This window comes from Phasianus colchicus, chromosome 34, assembly GCF_987193195.1.
Source record: "Phasianus colchicus chromosome 34, bPhaCol1.hap1.1, whole genome shotgun sequence".
Classification (NCBI taxonomy): Eukaryota; Metazoa; Chordata; class Aves; order Galliformes; family Phasianidae; genus Phasianus; species Phasianus colchicus.
Window position 1 is genome coordinate 1,396,815 of NC_143469.1, and position 18,118 is coordinate 1,414,932.

Genomic DNA, 18,118 nt, shown 5'->3' on the forward strand with positions numbered 1-18,118 from the left:
ATAGGACCTCCCACATCCCCCCCCATAACACTGGGTGCCCCCTCTGCCCTATAAAACCCCCATATCCTCTCCCCCATAACACTGGGACCCCCTCTGCCCTATAGGACCCCCACATCCCCCCATTTATGGTGCTGAAGGGACTCTTTGGGGGCTGGTTTGGGGTCCTAGGGGGGGTTTTGGGGTCGCATGGGGTCAGATTTGGGGTCCCATGGGGTCGGATTTGGGGTCCCATGGGGTCAGATTTGGGGTCCCATGGGTGAGTTTTGGGGTCCTGGAGCAGTTCTGTGGTCCCAGAGGGGCATGGGGGCATTGTGGGGGGTGGTTTGGGGGTCTAGGAGGGGTTTTGGGGTCCCATGGGGTCGGTTTTGGGGTCCCATAGGGTCGGGTTTGGGGTCCCATGGGTGCTTTTGGCCCATTTATGGTGCTGTAGGGATTCCTGGGGGTGGTTTGGGGGTCCTAGGAGGGGTTTTGGGGTCTCATGGGGTCGGTTTTGGGGTCTCATGGGTGCTATGGGGGGCACAAGGGGGCACGAGAGGGGGCTATGGGGGGGCTATGGGGGGTCCCAGAACACCTTAGGAGCACCCATGGGTGCTGGAGGGGGGGAAAGAGGGGCTCTGGGGGGGTTGGGGGCACAAGGGGACACGAGAGGGGGCTATGGGGGGGCAATGGGTGATGCTGGGGGGTGCCATGGGGGGTCCTTGGGGTCCCTTGGGTGCCATGGGGGGTCCTTGGGGTGCCAAGGGAGTCACTGGGTTGTCATGGGGGGCCATGGGGGGGTCATGGGGGTCCCTGGGGTGTCATGGGGGTCCCTTGGGTGCCATGGGGGGATATTGGGGTGCCTTGGGGGGTCATTAGGGTACCACAGGGGTCACTGGGGTGCCATGAGGGTCCCTGGGGTGTCATTGGGGTCCCTAAGGTGCCATGGCGGGTCATGGGGGGCCATGAGGGGTCATTGGGGTCCCTTGGGTGCCATGGGGGTCCCTGGGGTGCTATGGGGGGTGATGGGGTGCCATGGGAAATCATGGGGGGCCATGAGGAGTCCCTGGGGTCCCTTGGGTGCCATGGGGGGTCCCTGGGATGCTATGGGGGTCATTGGGGTGCCATGGGGGGTCATAGGGGTGCCATGGGGGTCCCTGGGGGGTCATGGGGTCCTTGGGGTGCCATGGGGGGGTCCTGGGGTGCCATGGGGGGTCACTGGGATGCCTTGGGGGTCCCTGGGGGGTCATTGGTGTCCCTTGGGTGCCATGGGGGTCTCTGGGGTGCCATGGGGGGGTCATGGGGTGCCATGGGTGTCCCTGGGGTGCCCTGGGAGGTCATTGGGATGCTATGGGGGGTCATTGGGGTGCCATGGGGGTCCCTGGGGGTTATTGGGGTCCTCTGGGTGCCATGGGGGGTCCCTAGGATGCTATGGGGGGTCATGGGGGTCATTGGGGTCCTTGGGATGCTATGGGGGGTCATTGGGGTGCCATGGGGGGGTCGTGGGGTGCCATGGGTGTCCCTTGGGTGCCATGGGGGGTCATGGGGTGCCATGGTGGGACACAGGGGGTCATTGGGGGGGTCACTGGGGTGCCATGGGGGGTCATGGGGTCCCTTGGGTGCCATGGGGGGTTATTGGGATGCCATGGGTGTCCCTGGGGTACCATGGGGGGGTCATGGGGTGCCATGGGGGGTCCCTGGGATGCTATGGGGGGTCATGGGGTGCCATGGGGGGTCATTGGGGTGCCATGGGGGTCCCTTGGGTGCCATGGGGGATTCCTGGGATGCCATGGGTGTCCCTGGGGTGCCATGGGGGGTCATGGGGTGCCATGGGGGTCCTTGTGGTGCCATGGGTGCCATGGGGGGTCATTGGGATGCTATGGGGGGTCATGGGGTGCCATGGGGGTCCCTTGGGTGCCATGGGGGGGTCATGGGATGCTATGGGGGGTCATGGGGTGCCATGGGGGTCCCTTGGGTGCCATGGGGGGGTCATGGGATGCCATGGGGGTCCCTGGGGTGCCATGGGGGGGTCATGGGGTGCTATGTGGGTCCCTAGGATGCTATGGGGGGTCATTGGGATGGTATGGGGGGTCATTGGGGTGCCATGGGGGTCCCTGGGGTGCTATGGGGGGTCATAGGGTGCCATGGCGGTCCCTTGGGTGCCATGGGGGATTCCTGGGATGCCATGGGTGTCCCTGGGGTGCCATGGGGAGTCATGGGGTGCCATGGTGGGCCACAGGGGGTCACTGTGGGGTCACCGTGGGGTCACTGTGGGGTCATGGGGTGCCATGGGGTGTCATGGAAGGTCCCTGGGGTGCCATGGGGGTCGCTGGGGGTTATTGGGGTCCTCTGGGTGCCATGGGGGGTCACTGGGATGCTATGGGGGGGTCATGGGGTGCCATGGGGGTCCCTGGGGTGCCATGGTGGGCCACAGGGGGCCACAGGGGGGTCACTGGGGTTCCATGGGGGGTCGTGGAAGGTCCCTGGGGTCCCTTGGGTGCCATGGGGGGTTATTGGGATGCCATGGGTGTCCCTGGGGTGCCATGGGGGGTCATGGGGTGCCATGGGGTTCCCTGGGGGTTATTGGGGTCCTCTGGGTGCCATGGGGGGTCACTGGGATGCTATGGGGGGTCATGGGGTGCCACAGGGGTCCCTGGGGTGCTATGGGGGTCCCTGGGGTGCCATGGGGGGGTCATGGGGTGCTATGTGGGTCCCTGGGGTGCTATGGGGGGTCATAGGGTGCCATGGGTGTCTCTGGGGTGCCATGGGGGGTCCTTGGGATGCTATGGGGGATCATAGGGTGCCATGGGGGTCCCTTGAGTGCCATGGGGGCTTCCTGGGATGCCATGGGTGTCCCTGGGGTGCCATGGGGGGTCATGGGGTGCCATGGTGGGACACAGGGGGTCATTGGGGGGGTCACTGGGGTGCCATGGGGGGTCATGGGGTCCCTTGGGTGCCATGGGGGGTTATTGGGATGCCATGGGTGTCCCTTGGGTGCCATGGGGGGGGTTCCCTAGGATGCTATGGTGAGTCATGCGGGTCACTGGGGTCCCTTGGATGCTCATCGGGGTGCCACTGCCTACCATAGGGGACCCCTGTAGTACCACAGGGGGGGGTGTGTGTGTGCGTGGGGGGGGGGGTCCTTCACCACCCCCCACCCCCCCCAACCTGGTACTGCGTCTTATCGATGCCGACGAGGAAGACGAGCTCAGCGAGGAAGAGGCTGATGCAGAGGTTCTTGTGGATGGTGGTGCGGTCGGACGGCAGCCCCCGCAGGCAGCAGAAGGCGGAGATGCAGACCCCCAAGCAAACCAGAGCCACCACGATGCCCACCCAGGAAATGACCGACAGCAGCACCTCGTTCAGACGCCCCTGGTACTGAAGAGGGGAAAAGGGGAGGCTGATTGGGGAGCCCCCCCCCCCATAAAAAGAAAGACCCCCACCCCAATTATAAGCCACCCACAAAACGACCATCAGCAGCACCTCATCCATCCTCCCTGCTACTGCCAAAGGAAAAGCCAACATTGTCGTGACCCCCCCCCAAAAAATGAGACCCCCACCCCAAATAGAAGACCCCCATCCCGAATAGAAGACCCCCACCCCAATTATAAGGCCCCCACCCCCCCAAATATGAGCCCCCCACCCACGAAATGACCGACAGCAGCGCCTCGTTCAGCATCTCCTGCTACTGCCAAAGGAAAAGCCAGCCTTATTGTGACCCCCCCCCAGCAAAAAATAAGACCCCCACCCCAAATATAAGACCCCCACCCCAAATATAAGACCCCCACCCCAAATATAAGACCCCCATCCCGAATAGAAGACCCCCACCCCCCCAAATATAAGAGCCCCCCCCCACGAAATGACCGACAGCAGCACCTCGTTCAGCATCTCCTGCTACTGCCAAAGGAAAAGCCAATGATATCATAACCCCCCCCTAGAAAATAAGACCCCCCCCACAATATAAGACCCCCACCCCAAATATAAGAGACCCCCCAAATATAAGAGACCCCCCCAAAATATAAGAACGCCCCCCAAAATATAACAACCCCCCCCCCCAAACGACCATCAGCAGCACCTCATCCATCCTCCCTGCTACTGCCAAAGGAAAAGCCAACATTATCATGACGCCCCCCCCAAAATAAGACCCCCACCCCACAATATAAGACCCCCACCCCAAATATAAGACCCCCACCCCAAATAAAAGCCCCCCACCCCCCCAAATATAAGCGCCCCCTCCCCAAAATGACCGACAGCAGCACCTCATCCATCCTCCCCTGCTACTGCCAAAGGAAAAGCCAACGTTATCGTGACCCCCTCCCCAAAATAAGACCCCCCCCCACAATATAACCCCCCCATATATAAGACCCCCACCCCAAATATAAGACCCTCTCCCAAATAAAAGCTCCCCACCCCCCCAATATCAGACCCCCCCCCCCAAAACGACCATCAGCAGCACCTCATCCATCCTCCCTGCTACAGCCGAAGCAAAAGCCAACATTGTCGTGACCCCCCCCCCAAAATAAGACCCCCACCCCAAATATAAGACCCCCATCCCGAATAGAAGACCCCCACCCCAATTATAAGCCCCCCACCCCCCCAAATATGAGCCCCCCACCCAGGAAATGAACGACAGCAGCACCTCGTTCAGCATCTCCTGCGACTGCCAAAGGAAAAGCCAGCCTTATTGTGACCCCCCCCCAGCAAAAAATAAGACCCCCACCCCAAAAATAAGACCCCCACCCCAAATATAAGCCCCCCACCCATATATAAGACCCCCACCCCAAATAAAAGCCCCCCACCCCCCCAAATATAAGCGCCCCCTCCCCAAAATGACCGACAGCAGCACCTCATCCATCCTCCCCTGCCACTGCCAAAGGAAAAGCCAACGTTATCGAGACCCCCCCCCCAAAATGAGACCCCCACCCCAAATATAAGACCCACACCCAAATATAAGACCCCCATCCCGAATAGAAGACCCCCACCCCAATTATAAGCCCCCAATCCCCCCAAATATAAGAGCCCCCCCCCCACGAAATGAACGACAGCAGCACCTCGTTCAGCATCTCCTGCGACTGCCAAAGGAAAAGCCAGCCTTATTGTGACCCCCCCCTAGAAAATAAGACCCCCACCCCAAATATAAGACCCCCACCCCAAATAACAGCCCCCCACCCCCCCAAATATAAGCGCCCCCTCCCCAAAATGACCGACAGCAGCACCTCATCCATCCTCCCCTGTGACTGCCAAAGGAAAAGCCAATGTTATCGTGACCCCCCCCCCCCAAAATAAGACCCCCCCCCACAATATAAACCCCCCACAATATAAGACCCCCACCCCAAATATAAGAGACCCCCCCCAAATAAAAGCCCCCCACCCCCCCCAATATCAGACCCCCCCACCCAGGAAATGACCGACAGCAGCACCTCGTTCAGACGCCCCTGGTACTGAAGAGGGGAAAAGGGGAGGCTGACTGGGGCCCCCCCCCCCCCCCATAAAAAGAAAGACCCCCACCCCAATTATGAGCCACCCACAAAACGACCATCAGCAGCACCTCATCCATCCTCCCTCCTACTGCCAAAGGAAAAGCCAACGTTATCGTGACCCCCCCCCAAAATAAGACCCCCACCCCACAATATAAGACCCCCATATATAAGACCCCCACCCCAAATATAAGACCCTCCCCCAAATAAAAGCTCCCCACCCCCCCAATATCAGACCCCCCCCCCAACCACGAAACGACCATCAGCATCACCTCATCCATCCTCCCCTGCCACTGCCAATGGAAAAGCCAACATTATCGTGACCCCCCCCCAAAATAAGACCCCCACCCCACAATATAAGACCCCCACCCCAAATATAAGAGACCCCCTCCAAATAAAAGCCCCCCACCCCCCCAAATATCAGACCCCCCACCCAGGAAATGACCGACAGCAGCACCTCGTTCAGACGCCCCTGGTACTGAAGAGGGGAAAAGGGGAGGCGGATTGGGGAGCCCCCCCCCCCCGGAAAAAGAAAGACCCCCACCCCAATTATGAGCCACCCACAAAACGACCATCAGCAGCACCTCATCCATCCTCCCTGCTACTGCCAAAGCAAAAGCCAACATTGTCGTGACCCCCCCACAAAAAATAAGACCCCCACCCCAAATAGAAGACCCCCATCCTGAATAGAAGACCCCCACCCCAATTATAAGCCCCCCACCCCAATTATAAGCCCCCCAACCCAATTATGAGCCACCCACGAAATGAACGACAGCAGCGCCTCATCCATCCTCCCTGCTACTGCCAAAGGAAAAGCCAACGTTATCGTGACCCCCCCCCCAAAAAATGAGACCCCCACCCCAAATATAAGACCCCCATCCCGAATAGAAGACCCCCATCCCAAATAGAAGGCCCCCACCCCCCCAAAATATAAGCGCCCCCTCCCCAAAATGACCGACAGCAGCACCTCATCCATCCTCCCTGCTACTGCCAAAGGAAAAGCCAACGTTATCGTGACCCCCCCCCCCAAAATAAGACCCCCACCCCACAATATAAGACCCCCACCCCAAATATAAGAGACCCCCTCCAAATAAAAGCCCCCCACCCCCCCCAATATCAGACCCCCCCACCCAGGAAATGACCGACAGCAGCACCTCGTTCAGACGCCCCTGGTACTGAAGAGGGGAAAAGGGGAGGCTGATTGGGGGCCCCCCCCCCATAAAAAGAAAGACCCCCACCCCAATTATAAGCCACCCACAAAACGACCATCAGCAGCACCTCATCCATCCTCCCTCCTACTGCCAAAGGAAAAGCCAACGTTATCGTGACCCCCCCCCCCAAAAAATAAGACCCCCACCCCAATTATAAGCCCCCCATCCCGAATAGAAGACCCCCACCCCAATTATAAGCCCCCCACCCCCCCAAATATGAGCCCCCCACCCAGGAAATGAACGACAGCAGCACCTCGTTCAGCATCTCCTGCGACTGCCAAAGGAAAAGCCAATGATATCATAACCCCCCCCCCTAGAAAATAAGACCCCCCCCACAATATAAGACCCCCACCCCAAATATAAGAGACCCCCCAAATATAAGAGACCCCCCCCAAATATAAGAACCCCCCCCAAAATATAACAGCCCCCCCAAAATGACCATCAGCAGCACCTCATCCATCCTCCCTGCTACTGCCAAAGCAAAAGCCAACGTTATCGTGACCCCCCCACAAAAAATAAGACCCCCACCCCAAATATAAGACCCCCATCCCGAATAGAAGACCCCCACCCTCCCAAATATAAGAGCCCCCCCCCACGAAATGACCGACAGCAGCGCCTCGTTCAGCATCTCCTGCGACTGCCAAAGCAAAAGCCAGCCTTATTGTGACCCCCCCCTAGAAAATAAGACCCCCACCCAAATATAAGACCCGCATCCCAAATAGAAGACCCCCACCCCCCCAAAATATAAGCGCCCCCTCCCCAAAATGACCGACAGCAGCACCTCATCCATCCTCCCCTGTGACTGCCAATGGAAAAGCCAATGTTATCGAGACCCCCCCCAAAAAATAAGACCCCCCCCCCACAATATAAGAACCCCACCCCAAATATAAGACCCCCATCCCGAATAGAAGCCCCCCACCCCAATTATAAGCCCCCCAACCCAATTATGAGCCACCCACAAAACGACCATCAGCAGCACCTCATCCATCCTCCCTGCTACAGCCGAAGCAAAAGCCAACATTGTCGTGACCCCCCCCCAAAAAATGAGACCCCCACCCCAAATATAAGACCCCCAACCCGAATAGAAGACCCCCAACCCGAATAGAAGCCCCCCAACCCAATTATGAGCCACCCACGAAATGACCGACAGCAGCACCTCATCCATCCTCCCCTGCTACTGCCAAAGGAAAAGCCAACGTTATCGTGACCCCCCCACAAAAAATGAGACCCCCACCCCAAATATAAGACCCCCATCCCGAATAGAAGACCCCCACCCCAATTATAAGCCCCCCACCCTCCCAAATATAAGAGCCCCCCCCCCCACGAAATGAACGACAGCAGCGCCTCGTTCAGCATCTCCTGCGACTGCCAAAGGAAAAGCCAGCCTTATTGTGACCCCCCCCTAGAAAATAAGACCCCCACCCCAAATATAAGACCCCCACCCCAAATATAAGACCCCCATCCCAAATAGAAGACCCCCACCCCCCCCAAAATATAAGCGCCCCCTCCCCAAAATGACCAACAGCAGCACCTCATCCATCCTCCCTGCTACTGCCAAAGGAAAAGCCAACGTTATCGTGACCCCCCCACAAAAAATAAGACCCCCACCCCAAATATAAGACCCCCATCCCGAATAGAAGACCCCCACCCCAATTATAAGCCCCCCACCCTCCCAAATATAAGAGCCCCCCCCCCCACGAAATGAACGACAGCAGCACCTCGTTCAGCATCTCCTGCGACTGCCAAAGGAAAAGCCAGCCTTATTGTGACCCCCCCCCGGCAAAAAATAAGACCCCCACCCCAAAAATAAGACCCCCACCCCAAATATAAGACCCCCATCCCAAATAGAAGACCCCCACCCCCCCAAAATATAAGCGCCCCCTCCCCAAAATGACCGACAGCAGCACCTCATCCATCCTCCCCTGCGACTGCCAAAGGAAAAGCCAACATTATCGTGACCCCCCCCCCAAAATAAGACCCCCACCCCACAATATAAGACCCCCACCCCAAATATAAGAGACCCCCTCCAAATAAAAGCCCCCCACCCCCCCCAAATATCAGACCCCCCCCCAGGAAATGACCGACAGCAGCACCTCGTTCAGACGCCCCTGGTACTGAAGAGGGGAAAAAGGGGAGGCTGATTGGGGGCCCCCCCCCCATAAAAAGAAAGACCCCCACCCCAATTATAAGCCCCCCAAACCAGTTATGAGCCACCCACAAAACGACCATCAGCAGCACCTCATCCATCCTCCCTGCGACTGCCAAAGGAAAAGCCAACATTATTGTGACCCCCCCCCAAAAAATAAGACCCCCACCCCAAATATAAGACCCCCATCCCGAATAGAAGACCCCCACCCCAATTATAAGCCCCCCACCCTCCCAAATATAAGAGCCCCCCCCCCCACGAAATGAACGACAGCAGCGCCTCGTTCAGCATCTCCTGCGACTGCCAAAGCAAAAGCCAGCCTTATTGTGACCCCCCCCCAAAAATAAGACCCCCACCCCACAATATAAGACCCCCACCCCAAATATAAGAGACCCCCTCCAAATAAAAGCCCCCCACCCCCCCAAATATCAGACCCCCCCACCCAGGAAATGACCGACAGCAGCACCTCGTTCAGACGCCCCTGGTACTGAAGAGGGGAAAAGGGGAGGCTGATTGGGGAGCCCCCCCCCCCGGAAAAAGAAAGACCCCCACCCCAATTATAAGCCCCCCAACCCAGTTATGAGCCACCAACAAAACGACCATCAGCAGCACCTCATCCATCCTCCCTGCTACTGCCAAAGGAAAAGCCAACACTGTCGTGACCCCCCCCCAAAAAATAAGACCCCCACCCCAAATAGAAGACCCCCATCCCGAATAGAAGACCCCCACCCCAATTATAAGCCCCCCACCCCCCCAAATATGAGCCCCCCACCCAGGAAATGAACGACAGCAGCGCCTCGTTCAGCATCTCCTGCGACTGCCAAAGGAAAAGCCAGCCTTATTGTGACCCCCCCCCCCGGCAAAAAATAAGACCCCCACCCCAAAAATAAGACCCCCACCCTAAATATAAGACCCCCACCCCAAATAGAAGACCCCCACCCCAATTATAAGCCCCCCAACCCAATTATGAGCCACCCACGAAATGAACGACAGCAGCACCTCATCCATCCTCCCCTGTGACTGCCAAAGGAAAAGCCAACATTATCGTGAACCCCCCCAAAAAATAAGACCCCCACCCCAAATATAAGAGACCCCCTCCAAATAAAAGCCCCCCACCCCCCCAATATCAGACCCCCCCACCCAGGAAATGACCGACAGCAGCACCTCGTTCAGACGCCCCTGGTACTGAAGAGGGGAAAAGGGGAGGCTGATTGGGGGCCCCCCCCCCATAAAAAAAAGGACCCCCACCCCAATTATAAGCCCCCCAACCCAGTTATGAGCCACCCACAAAACGACCATCAGCAGCACCTCATCCATCCTCCCTGCTACTGCCAAAGGAAAAGCCAACGTTATCATTACCCCCCCCCAAAAAATGAGACCCCCACCCCAAATATAAGACCCCCATCCCGAATAGAAGACCCCCACCCCAATTATAAGCCCCCCACCCTCCCAAATATAAGAGCCCCCCCCCCCCACGAAATGAACGACAGCAGCACCTCGTTCAGCATCTCCTGCGACTGCCAAAGGAAAAGCCAGCCTTATTGTGACCCCCCCCCTAGAAAATAAGACCCCCACCCCAAATATAAGACCCCCACCCCAAATAACAGCCCCCCACCCCCCCCAAAATATAAGCGCCCCCTCCCCAAAATGACCGACAGCAGCACCTCATCCATCCTCCCCTGTGACTGCCAAAGGAAAAGCCAACATTATCGTGACCCCCCCCCCAAAATAAGACCCCCCCCCACAATATAACCCCCCCATATATAAGACCCCCACCCCAAATATAACACCCCCACCCCAAATAACAGCCCCCCACCCCCCCAAATATAAGCGCCCCCTCCCCAAAATGACCGACAGCAGCACCTCATCCATCCTCCCTGCTACTGCCGAAGGAAAAGCCAACGTTATCGTGACCCCCCCCCAAAAAATGAGACCCCCACCCCAAATATAAGACCCCCATCCCGAATAGAAGACCCCCACCCCAATTATAAGCCCCCCACCCCCCCAAATATAAGAGCCCCCCCCCCCACGAAATGAACGACAGCAGCGCCTCGTTCAGCATCTCCTGCGACTGCCAAAGGAAAAGCCAGCCTTATTGTGACCCCCCCCCGGCAAAAAATAAGACCCCCACCCCAAAAATAAGACCCCCATCCCGAATAGAAGACCCCCATCCCAAATATAAGCCCCCCACCCCCCCCAAAATATAAGCGCCCCCTCCCCAAAATGACCGACAGCAGCACCTCATCCATCCTCCCCTGTGACTGCCAAAGGAAAAGCCAATGTTATCGAGACCCCCCCCCAAAAATAAGACCCCCCCCCACAATATAATCCCCCTCACATATAAGTCCCCAACCCCAAATATAAGAGACCCCCCCGCAAATATCAGACCCCCCCCCAAAACAACCATCAGCATCACCTCATCCATCCTCCCTACAACTACCAAACCAAAAGCCAACATCACCGTGACCCCCCCCCAAAAATGAGACCCCCACCCCAAATATAAGAGACCCCCCCCCAAAATATAAGCCCTCACCCCCAAAATATAAGCTCCCACCCCAAATATAAGAGACCCCCCCCAAAAATATAACCCCCCCCCCCAAATGACCATCAGCATCACCTCATCCATCCTCCCTGCTACAGCCGAAGCAAAAGCCAACGCTATCTTGACCCCCCCCCAAAAAATGAGACCCCCACCCCACAATAGAATCTCCCCATCTATATAGGACCCCCACCCCAAATATCAGAGACCCCCCCCAAATATCAAAACCCCCCCCAAATATCAGACACCCCCCCAAGAAACATCCATCAGCATCACCTCATCCATCCTCCCTGCTACTACCAAACCAAAAGCCAACATTACCGTGACCCCCCCCAAAAATAAGACCCCCCCCCACAATATAACCCCCCTCACATATAAGCCCCCCACCCCAAATATAACAGACCCCCCCCCAAATATCAGACCCCCCCCAAATATCAGACACCCCCCCCACAAAACAACCATCAGCATCACCTCATCCATCCTCCCTACAACTACCAAAGCAAAAGCCAACGTTATCTTGACCCCCCCCCAAAAAATAAGACCCCCCCCCAATATAACCCCCCTCACATATAAGCCCCCCACCCCAAATATAAGAGACCCCCCCCCAATTATCAGACCCCCCCCACGAAACATCCATCAGCATCACCTCATCCATCCTCTCATCCATCCTCCCTACAACTACCAAACCAAAAGCCAACATCACCGTGACCCCCCCCCCAAAAAATAAGACCCCCACCCCAAATATAAGAGACCCCCCCAAAATATAAGCCCCCACTCCCAAAATATAAGCCCCCCCCCCAAATATAAGCGACCCTCCCCCAAATATCAGACCCCCCCCCCCAAAACAACCATCAGCATCACCTCATCCATCCTCCCTACTACTGCCAAAGCAAAAGCCAACGTTATCATGACCCCCCCCAAAAAACGAGCCCCCCACCCCAAATATAAGAGACCCCCCCCAAAATATAAGACCCCCCCCAAATAAAATCCCCCCACCCTCCCAAATGTCAGCCGCCCCCCCCAAATGACCATCAGCATCACCTCATCCATCCTCTCATCCATCCTCCCTACAACTACCAAACCAAAAGCCAACGTTATCATGACCCCCCCCCAAAAAACGAGACCCCCACCCCAAATATAAGAGACCCCCCCAAAATATAAGCCCCCACCCCCAAAATATAAGCCCCCCCCCCAAATATAAGCGACCCTCCCCCAAATATCAGACCCCCCCCCCACGAAACGACCATCAGCATCACCTCATCCATCCTCCCTGCTACAGCCGAAGCAAAAGCCAACGTTATCTTGACCCCCCCCAAAAAACGAGCCCCCCACCCCAAATATAAGAGACCCCCCCCAAAATATAAGACCCCCCCCAAATAAAATCCCCCCACCCTCCCAAATGTCAGCCCCCCCCCCAAATGACCATCAGCATCACCTCATCCATCCTCTCATCCATCCTCCCTACAACTACCAAACCAAAAGCCAACGTTATCATGACCCCCCCCAAAAAACGAGACCCCCACCCCAAATATAAGAGACCCCCCCAAAATATAAGCTCCCACCCCAAATATAAGAGACCCCCCCCAAAATATAACCCCCCCCACGAAACGACCATCAGCATCACCTCATCCATCCTCCCTGCTACTGCCAAACCAAAAGCCAACGCTATCTTGACCCCCCCCCAAAAAATGAGACCCCCACCCCACAATAGAATCTCCCCATCTATATAGGACCCCCACCCCAAATATAAGAGACCCCCCCCCAAAATATAACCCCCCCCCCAAACAACCATCAGCATCACCTCATCCATCCTCCCTACAACTACCAAACCAAAAGCCAACGTTATCATGACCCCCCCCCAAAAAACAAGCCCCCCACCCCAAATATAACAGACCCCCCCCCTCAAAATCCAACCCCCCCCCCCCTCACGCTCTCCCGGTGCGCCATGAGGACGGCGAAGTTGGTGAGGTGGCTGCAGGCGCAGGACGTGTGCGTGGCGTTGCTGCCCAGCAGCCGGCAGCCCTGCGTGGACCAGTGGCCCATCATGGAGCGCTCCGAGTAGTTCCAGAACGAGCAGTTGGCGTTGAAATGGTTCTTAGCCTGAGGGGGGGGGTGGGGGGGCGGGGGGGGGGTGTTAAAAATACAGCTGGGGGGTTACAGAGTGTTGGTGGGGGGATTAGGAAATGGTTTGGGGGGGGGAGGGTCGTGGAGATGCTTTGGGAGGGGAAGAGGGAAGAGGGGAGGGGGCTGGGGGTCTCCAGTGATGGAGGGGGGGGGTCTAAGGAGAGGGTGGGGGGGTCATGGAGTGGGTGGGGGCACAGAGATGCCCCTAGGGGATGAGGGGGGGTCTCAGAGATGAGGGGGGGTCTCAGAGTCTTGGTGGGGGGATTAGGAAAAGGTTTGGGGGGGAGGGAGGGTGGCTGAGATGCTTTGGGAGGGGAAGAGGGAATAGGGGAGGGGGCTGGGGGTCTCCAGAGATGGAGGGGGGGGTCTCCAGAGATGGGGGCATGGGGGTTTCCAGAGATGGGGGGGGTCATAGGGAGAGGGTGGGGGGGGTCATTGGGTGGGTGGGGGGCCCAGAGATGCTCTGAGAGAGGATGAGGGGGGGTCTCAGAGTGTTGGTGGGGGGATTAGGAAATGGTTTGGGGGGGGGGAGGGTCGTGGAGATGCTTTGGGAGGGGAAGAGGGAATTGGGGAGGGGGCTGGGGGTCTCCAGAGATGGAGGGGGGTCACAAAAGCTGGGGGGGGGTCCTAAGGAGAGGGTGGGGGGGTCATGGGGTGGGTGGGGGTCCCAGAGTGTTGGTGGGGGCTTAGGAAATGGTTTGGGGGCAGGGAGGGTCGTGGAGATGCTTTGGGAGGGGAAGAGGGAATTGGGGAGGGGGCTGGCGGTCTCCAGTGATGGGAGGGGGGCACAAAAGCTGGGGGGGGTCCTAAGGAGAGGGTGGGGGGGGTCATGGGGTGGGTGGGGGTCTCAGAGTGTTGGTGGGGGGATTAGGAAATGGTTTGGGTGGGGGGGGAGGGTCGTGGAGATGCTTTGGGAGGGGAAGAGGGAATAGGGGAGGGGGCTGGGGGTCTCCAAAGATGGAGGGGGGGGTTCTAAGGAGAGGGTGGGGGGGTCATTGGGTGGGTGGGGGGCCCAGAGATGCTCTGAGAGAGGATGAGGGGGGGTCTCAGAGTGTTGGTGGGGGGCTTAGGAAATGGTTTGGGGGCAGGGAGGGTCGTGGAGATGCTTTGGGAGGGGAAGAGGGAAGAGGGGAGGGGGCTGGGGGTCTCCAAAGATGGAGGGGGGGGCTGTCCAGGGGAGGGGGGGGTCCTAAGGGAGGGTGGGGGTCTCATGGGGTGGGTGGGGGTCCCACAGATGTCCACACAGATGGGGGAGGGGTCCTAAGGAGAGGATGGGGGGGACATTGGGGGGGTGGGAGGACCAGAGATGCTTTGGGAGGGGAAGAGGGAATAGGGGAGGGGGCTGGGGGTCTCCAGTGATGGAGGGGGGGGCACAAAAGCTGGGGGGGGGGTCCTAAGGAGAGGGTGGGGGGGGTCATGGGATGGGGGGGGTCCCACAGATGTCCCCAGAAATGGGGGGGGGGTCCTAAGGAGAGGGTGGGGGGGGCATTGGGGGGGTGGGAGGACCAGAGATGCTCTGGGAGGGAAAGAGGGAATAGGGGAGGGGGCTGGGGGTCTCCAGAGATGGAGGGGGGGGGCTGTCCAGGGGAGGGGGGGGTCCTAAGGGAGGGTGGGGGTCTCATGGGGTGGGTGGGGGTCCCACAGATGTCCACACAGATGGGGGAGGGGTCCTAAGGAGAGGATGGGGGGGACATTGGGGGGGTGGGAGGACCAGAGATGCTTTGGGAGGGGAAGAGGGAATAGGGGAGGGGGCTGGGGGTCTCCAGTGATGGAGGGGGGGGCACAAAAGCTGGGGGGGGGGTCCTAAGGAGAGGGTGGGGGGGTCATTGGGTGGGTGGGGGGCCCAGAGATGCTCTGAGAGAGGATGAGGGGGGGTCTCAGAGTGTTGGTGGGGGGCTTAGGAAATGGTTTCAGGGGGAGGGAGGGTCGTGGAGATGCTCTGAGAGGGGAAGAGGGAACAGGGGAGGGGGCTGGGGGTCTCTGGAGATGGAGGGGGGGGGGTCTAAGGAGAGGGTGGGGGGGTCATGGTGTGGGTGGGGGGCACAGAGATGCCCCTAGGGGATGAGGGGGGGTCTCAGAGATGAGGGGGGGTCTCAGAGTCTTGGTGGGGGGATTAGGAAAAGGTTTGGGGGGGAGGGAGGGTCGTGGAGATGCTTTGGGAGGGGAAGAGGGAATAGGGGAGGGGGCTGGGGGTCTCCAAAGATGGAGGGGGGGGCTGTCCAGGGGAGGGGGGGGTCCTAAGGGAGGGTGGGGGTCTCATGGGGTGGGTGGGGGTCCCACAGATGTCCACACAGATGGGGAAGGGGTCCTAAGGAGAGGATGGGGGGGACATTGGGGGGGTGGGAGGACCAGAGATGCTTTGGGAGGGGAAGAGGGAATAGGGGAGGGGGCTGGGGGTCTCCAAAGATGGAGGGGGGTCACAAAAGCTGGGGGGGGGTCCTAAGGAGAGGGTGGGGGGGGTCATGGGATGGGGGGGGTCCCACAGATGTCCCCAGAAATGGGGGGGGGGTCCTAAGGAGAGGGTGGGGGGGGCATTGGGGGGGTGGGAGGACCAGAGATGCTCTGGGAGGGAAAGAGGGAATAGGGGAGGGGGCTGGGGGTCTCCAGAGATGGAGGGGGGGGGTCTCCAGAGATGGGGGGATGGGGGTTTCCAGAGATGGGGGGGGTCATAGGGAGAGGGTGGGGGGGGTCATTGGGTGGGTGGGGGGCCCAGAGATGCTCTGAGAGAGGATGAGGGGGGGGTCTCAGAGTGTTGGTGGGGGGCTTAGGAAATGGTTTGGGGTGGGGGGAGGGTCGTGGAGATGCTTTGGGAGGGGAAGAGGGAATTGGGGAGGGGGCTGGGGGTCTCTGGAGATGGAGGGGGGGGGGTCTAAGGAGAGGGTGGGGGGGTCATGGTGTGGGTGGGGGGCACAGAGATGCCCCTAGGGGATGAGGGGGGTCTCAGAGATGAGGGGGGGTCTCAGAGTCTTGGTGGGGGGATTAGGAAAAGGTTTGGGGGGGAGGGAGGGTCGTGGAGATGCTTTGGGAGGGGAAGAGGGAATAGGGGAGGGGGCTGGGGGTCTCCAAAGATGGAGGGGGGGGCTGTCCAGGGGAGGGGGGGGTCCTAAGGGAGGGTGGGGGTCTCATGGGGTGGGTGGGGGTCCCACAGATGTCCACACAGATGGGGAAGGGGTCCTAAGGAGAGGATGGGGGGGACATTGGGGGGGTGGGAGGACCAGAGATGCTTTGGGAGGGGAAGAGGGAATAGGGGAGGGGGCTGGGGGTCTCCAAAGATGGAGGGGGGTCACAAAAGCTGGGGGGGGGTCCTAAGGAGAGGGTGGGGGGGGTCATGGGATGGGGGGGGTCCCACAGATGTCCCCAGAAATGGGGGGGGGGTCCTAAGGAGAGGGTGGGGGGGGCATTGGGGGGGTGGGAGGACCAGAGATGCTCTGGGAGGGAAAGAGGGAATAGGGGAGGGGGCTGGGGGTCTCCAGAGATGGAGGGCGGGGGTCTCCAGAGATGGGGGGATGGGGGTTTCCAGAGATGGGGGGGGTCATAGGGAGAGGGTGGGGGGGGTCATTGGGTGGGTGGGGGGCCCAGAGATGCTCTGAGAGAGGATGAGGGGGGGGTCTCAGAGTGTTGGTGGGGGGCTTAGGAAATGGTTTGGGGCGGAGGGAGGGTGGCTGAGATGCTTTGGGAGGGGAAGAGGGAATTGGGGAGGGGGCTGGGGGTCTCCAGAGATGGAGGGGGGGGGGTCTAAGGAGAGGGTGGGGGGGGTCATGGGGTGGGTGGGGGGCACAAAGACTTGGTGGGGGGATTAGGAAATGGTTTGGGGGGGAGGGAGGGTCGTGGAGATGCTCTGAGAGGGGAAGAGGGAACAGGGGAGGGGGCTGGGGGTCTCCAGAGATGGGGGGGGGGGGGTCATAGGGAGAGGGTGGGGGTCTCATGGGGTGGGTGGGGGGCACAGAGATGCTCTGAGAGAGGATGAGGGGGGGTCTCAGAGTGTTGGTGGGGGGCTTAGGAAATGGTTTGGGGGGGGAGGGAGGGTTGTGGAGATGCTTTGGGAGGGGAAGAGGGAATAGGGGAGGGGGCTGAGGGTCTCCAAAGATGGAGGGGGGGCGGTCGTAGGGAGAGAGGGGGGGGTTCATAGGGTGGGTGGGGGGCACAGAGATGTCCCCAGAGATGTGGGGGGGGGGGTCCTAAGGAGAGGGTGGGGGTCTCATGGGGTGGGTGGGGGGCACAGAGATGCCCCAGGGGATGAGGGGGGGTCTCAGAGTCTTGTTGGGGGGATTAGGAAATGGTTTGGGTGGGGGGGAGGGTCGTGGAGATGCTTTGGGAGGGGAAGAGGGAATAGGGGAGGGGGCTGGGGGTCTCCAAAGATGGAGGGGGGGGGGTCTAAGGAGAGGGGGGGGTCCTAAGGAGAGGGTGGGGGGCTCATAGGGTGGGCAGGAGGGGCTGTTGTGGGGGTCCCAAAGGTAAGTGGGGAGGGGGCTGCTGGAAGGGGTCTACTGGGGATTTGGGGGAGGGTCTCAGTGCTGAGTGGGGAGGGGTCTGCAGGCATTTGGGGGGGTCCCATAGGGGAGTGGGGAGGGGTCTGTTGGGGATTTGAGGGGGGGTCTCAATGCTGAGGAGTCTGCAGGGATTTGGGGGGGTCCCATAGGTGAGT

The 18,118-nt window shown here is 59.4% G+C and overlaps 1 protein-coding gene across 1 annotated transcript in view; it reads right to left on the minus strand.

The window, feature by feature from the left end:
- LOC116241127 (adhesion G protein-coupled receptor L1-like) overlaps positions 1-18,118 on the minus strand; it is a 133,509-nt gene that overhangs the window by 37,760 nt on the left and 77,631 nt on the right. The window contains 2 exon segments of the mRNA XM_090128605.1: positions 3,145-3,354; positions 13,279-13,449. Of these exon segments, the coding sequence (XP_089984731.1) occupies positions 3,145-3,354; positions 13,279-13,449 (381 nt within the window).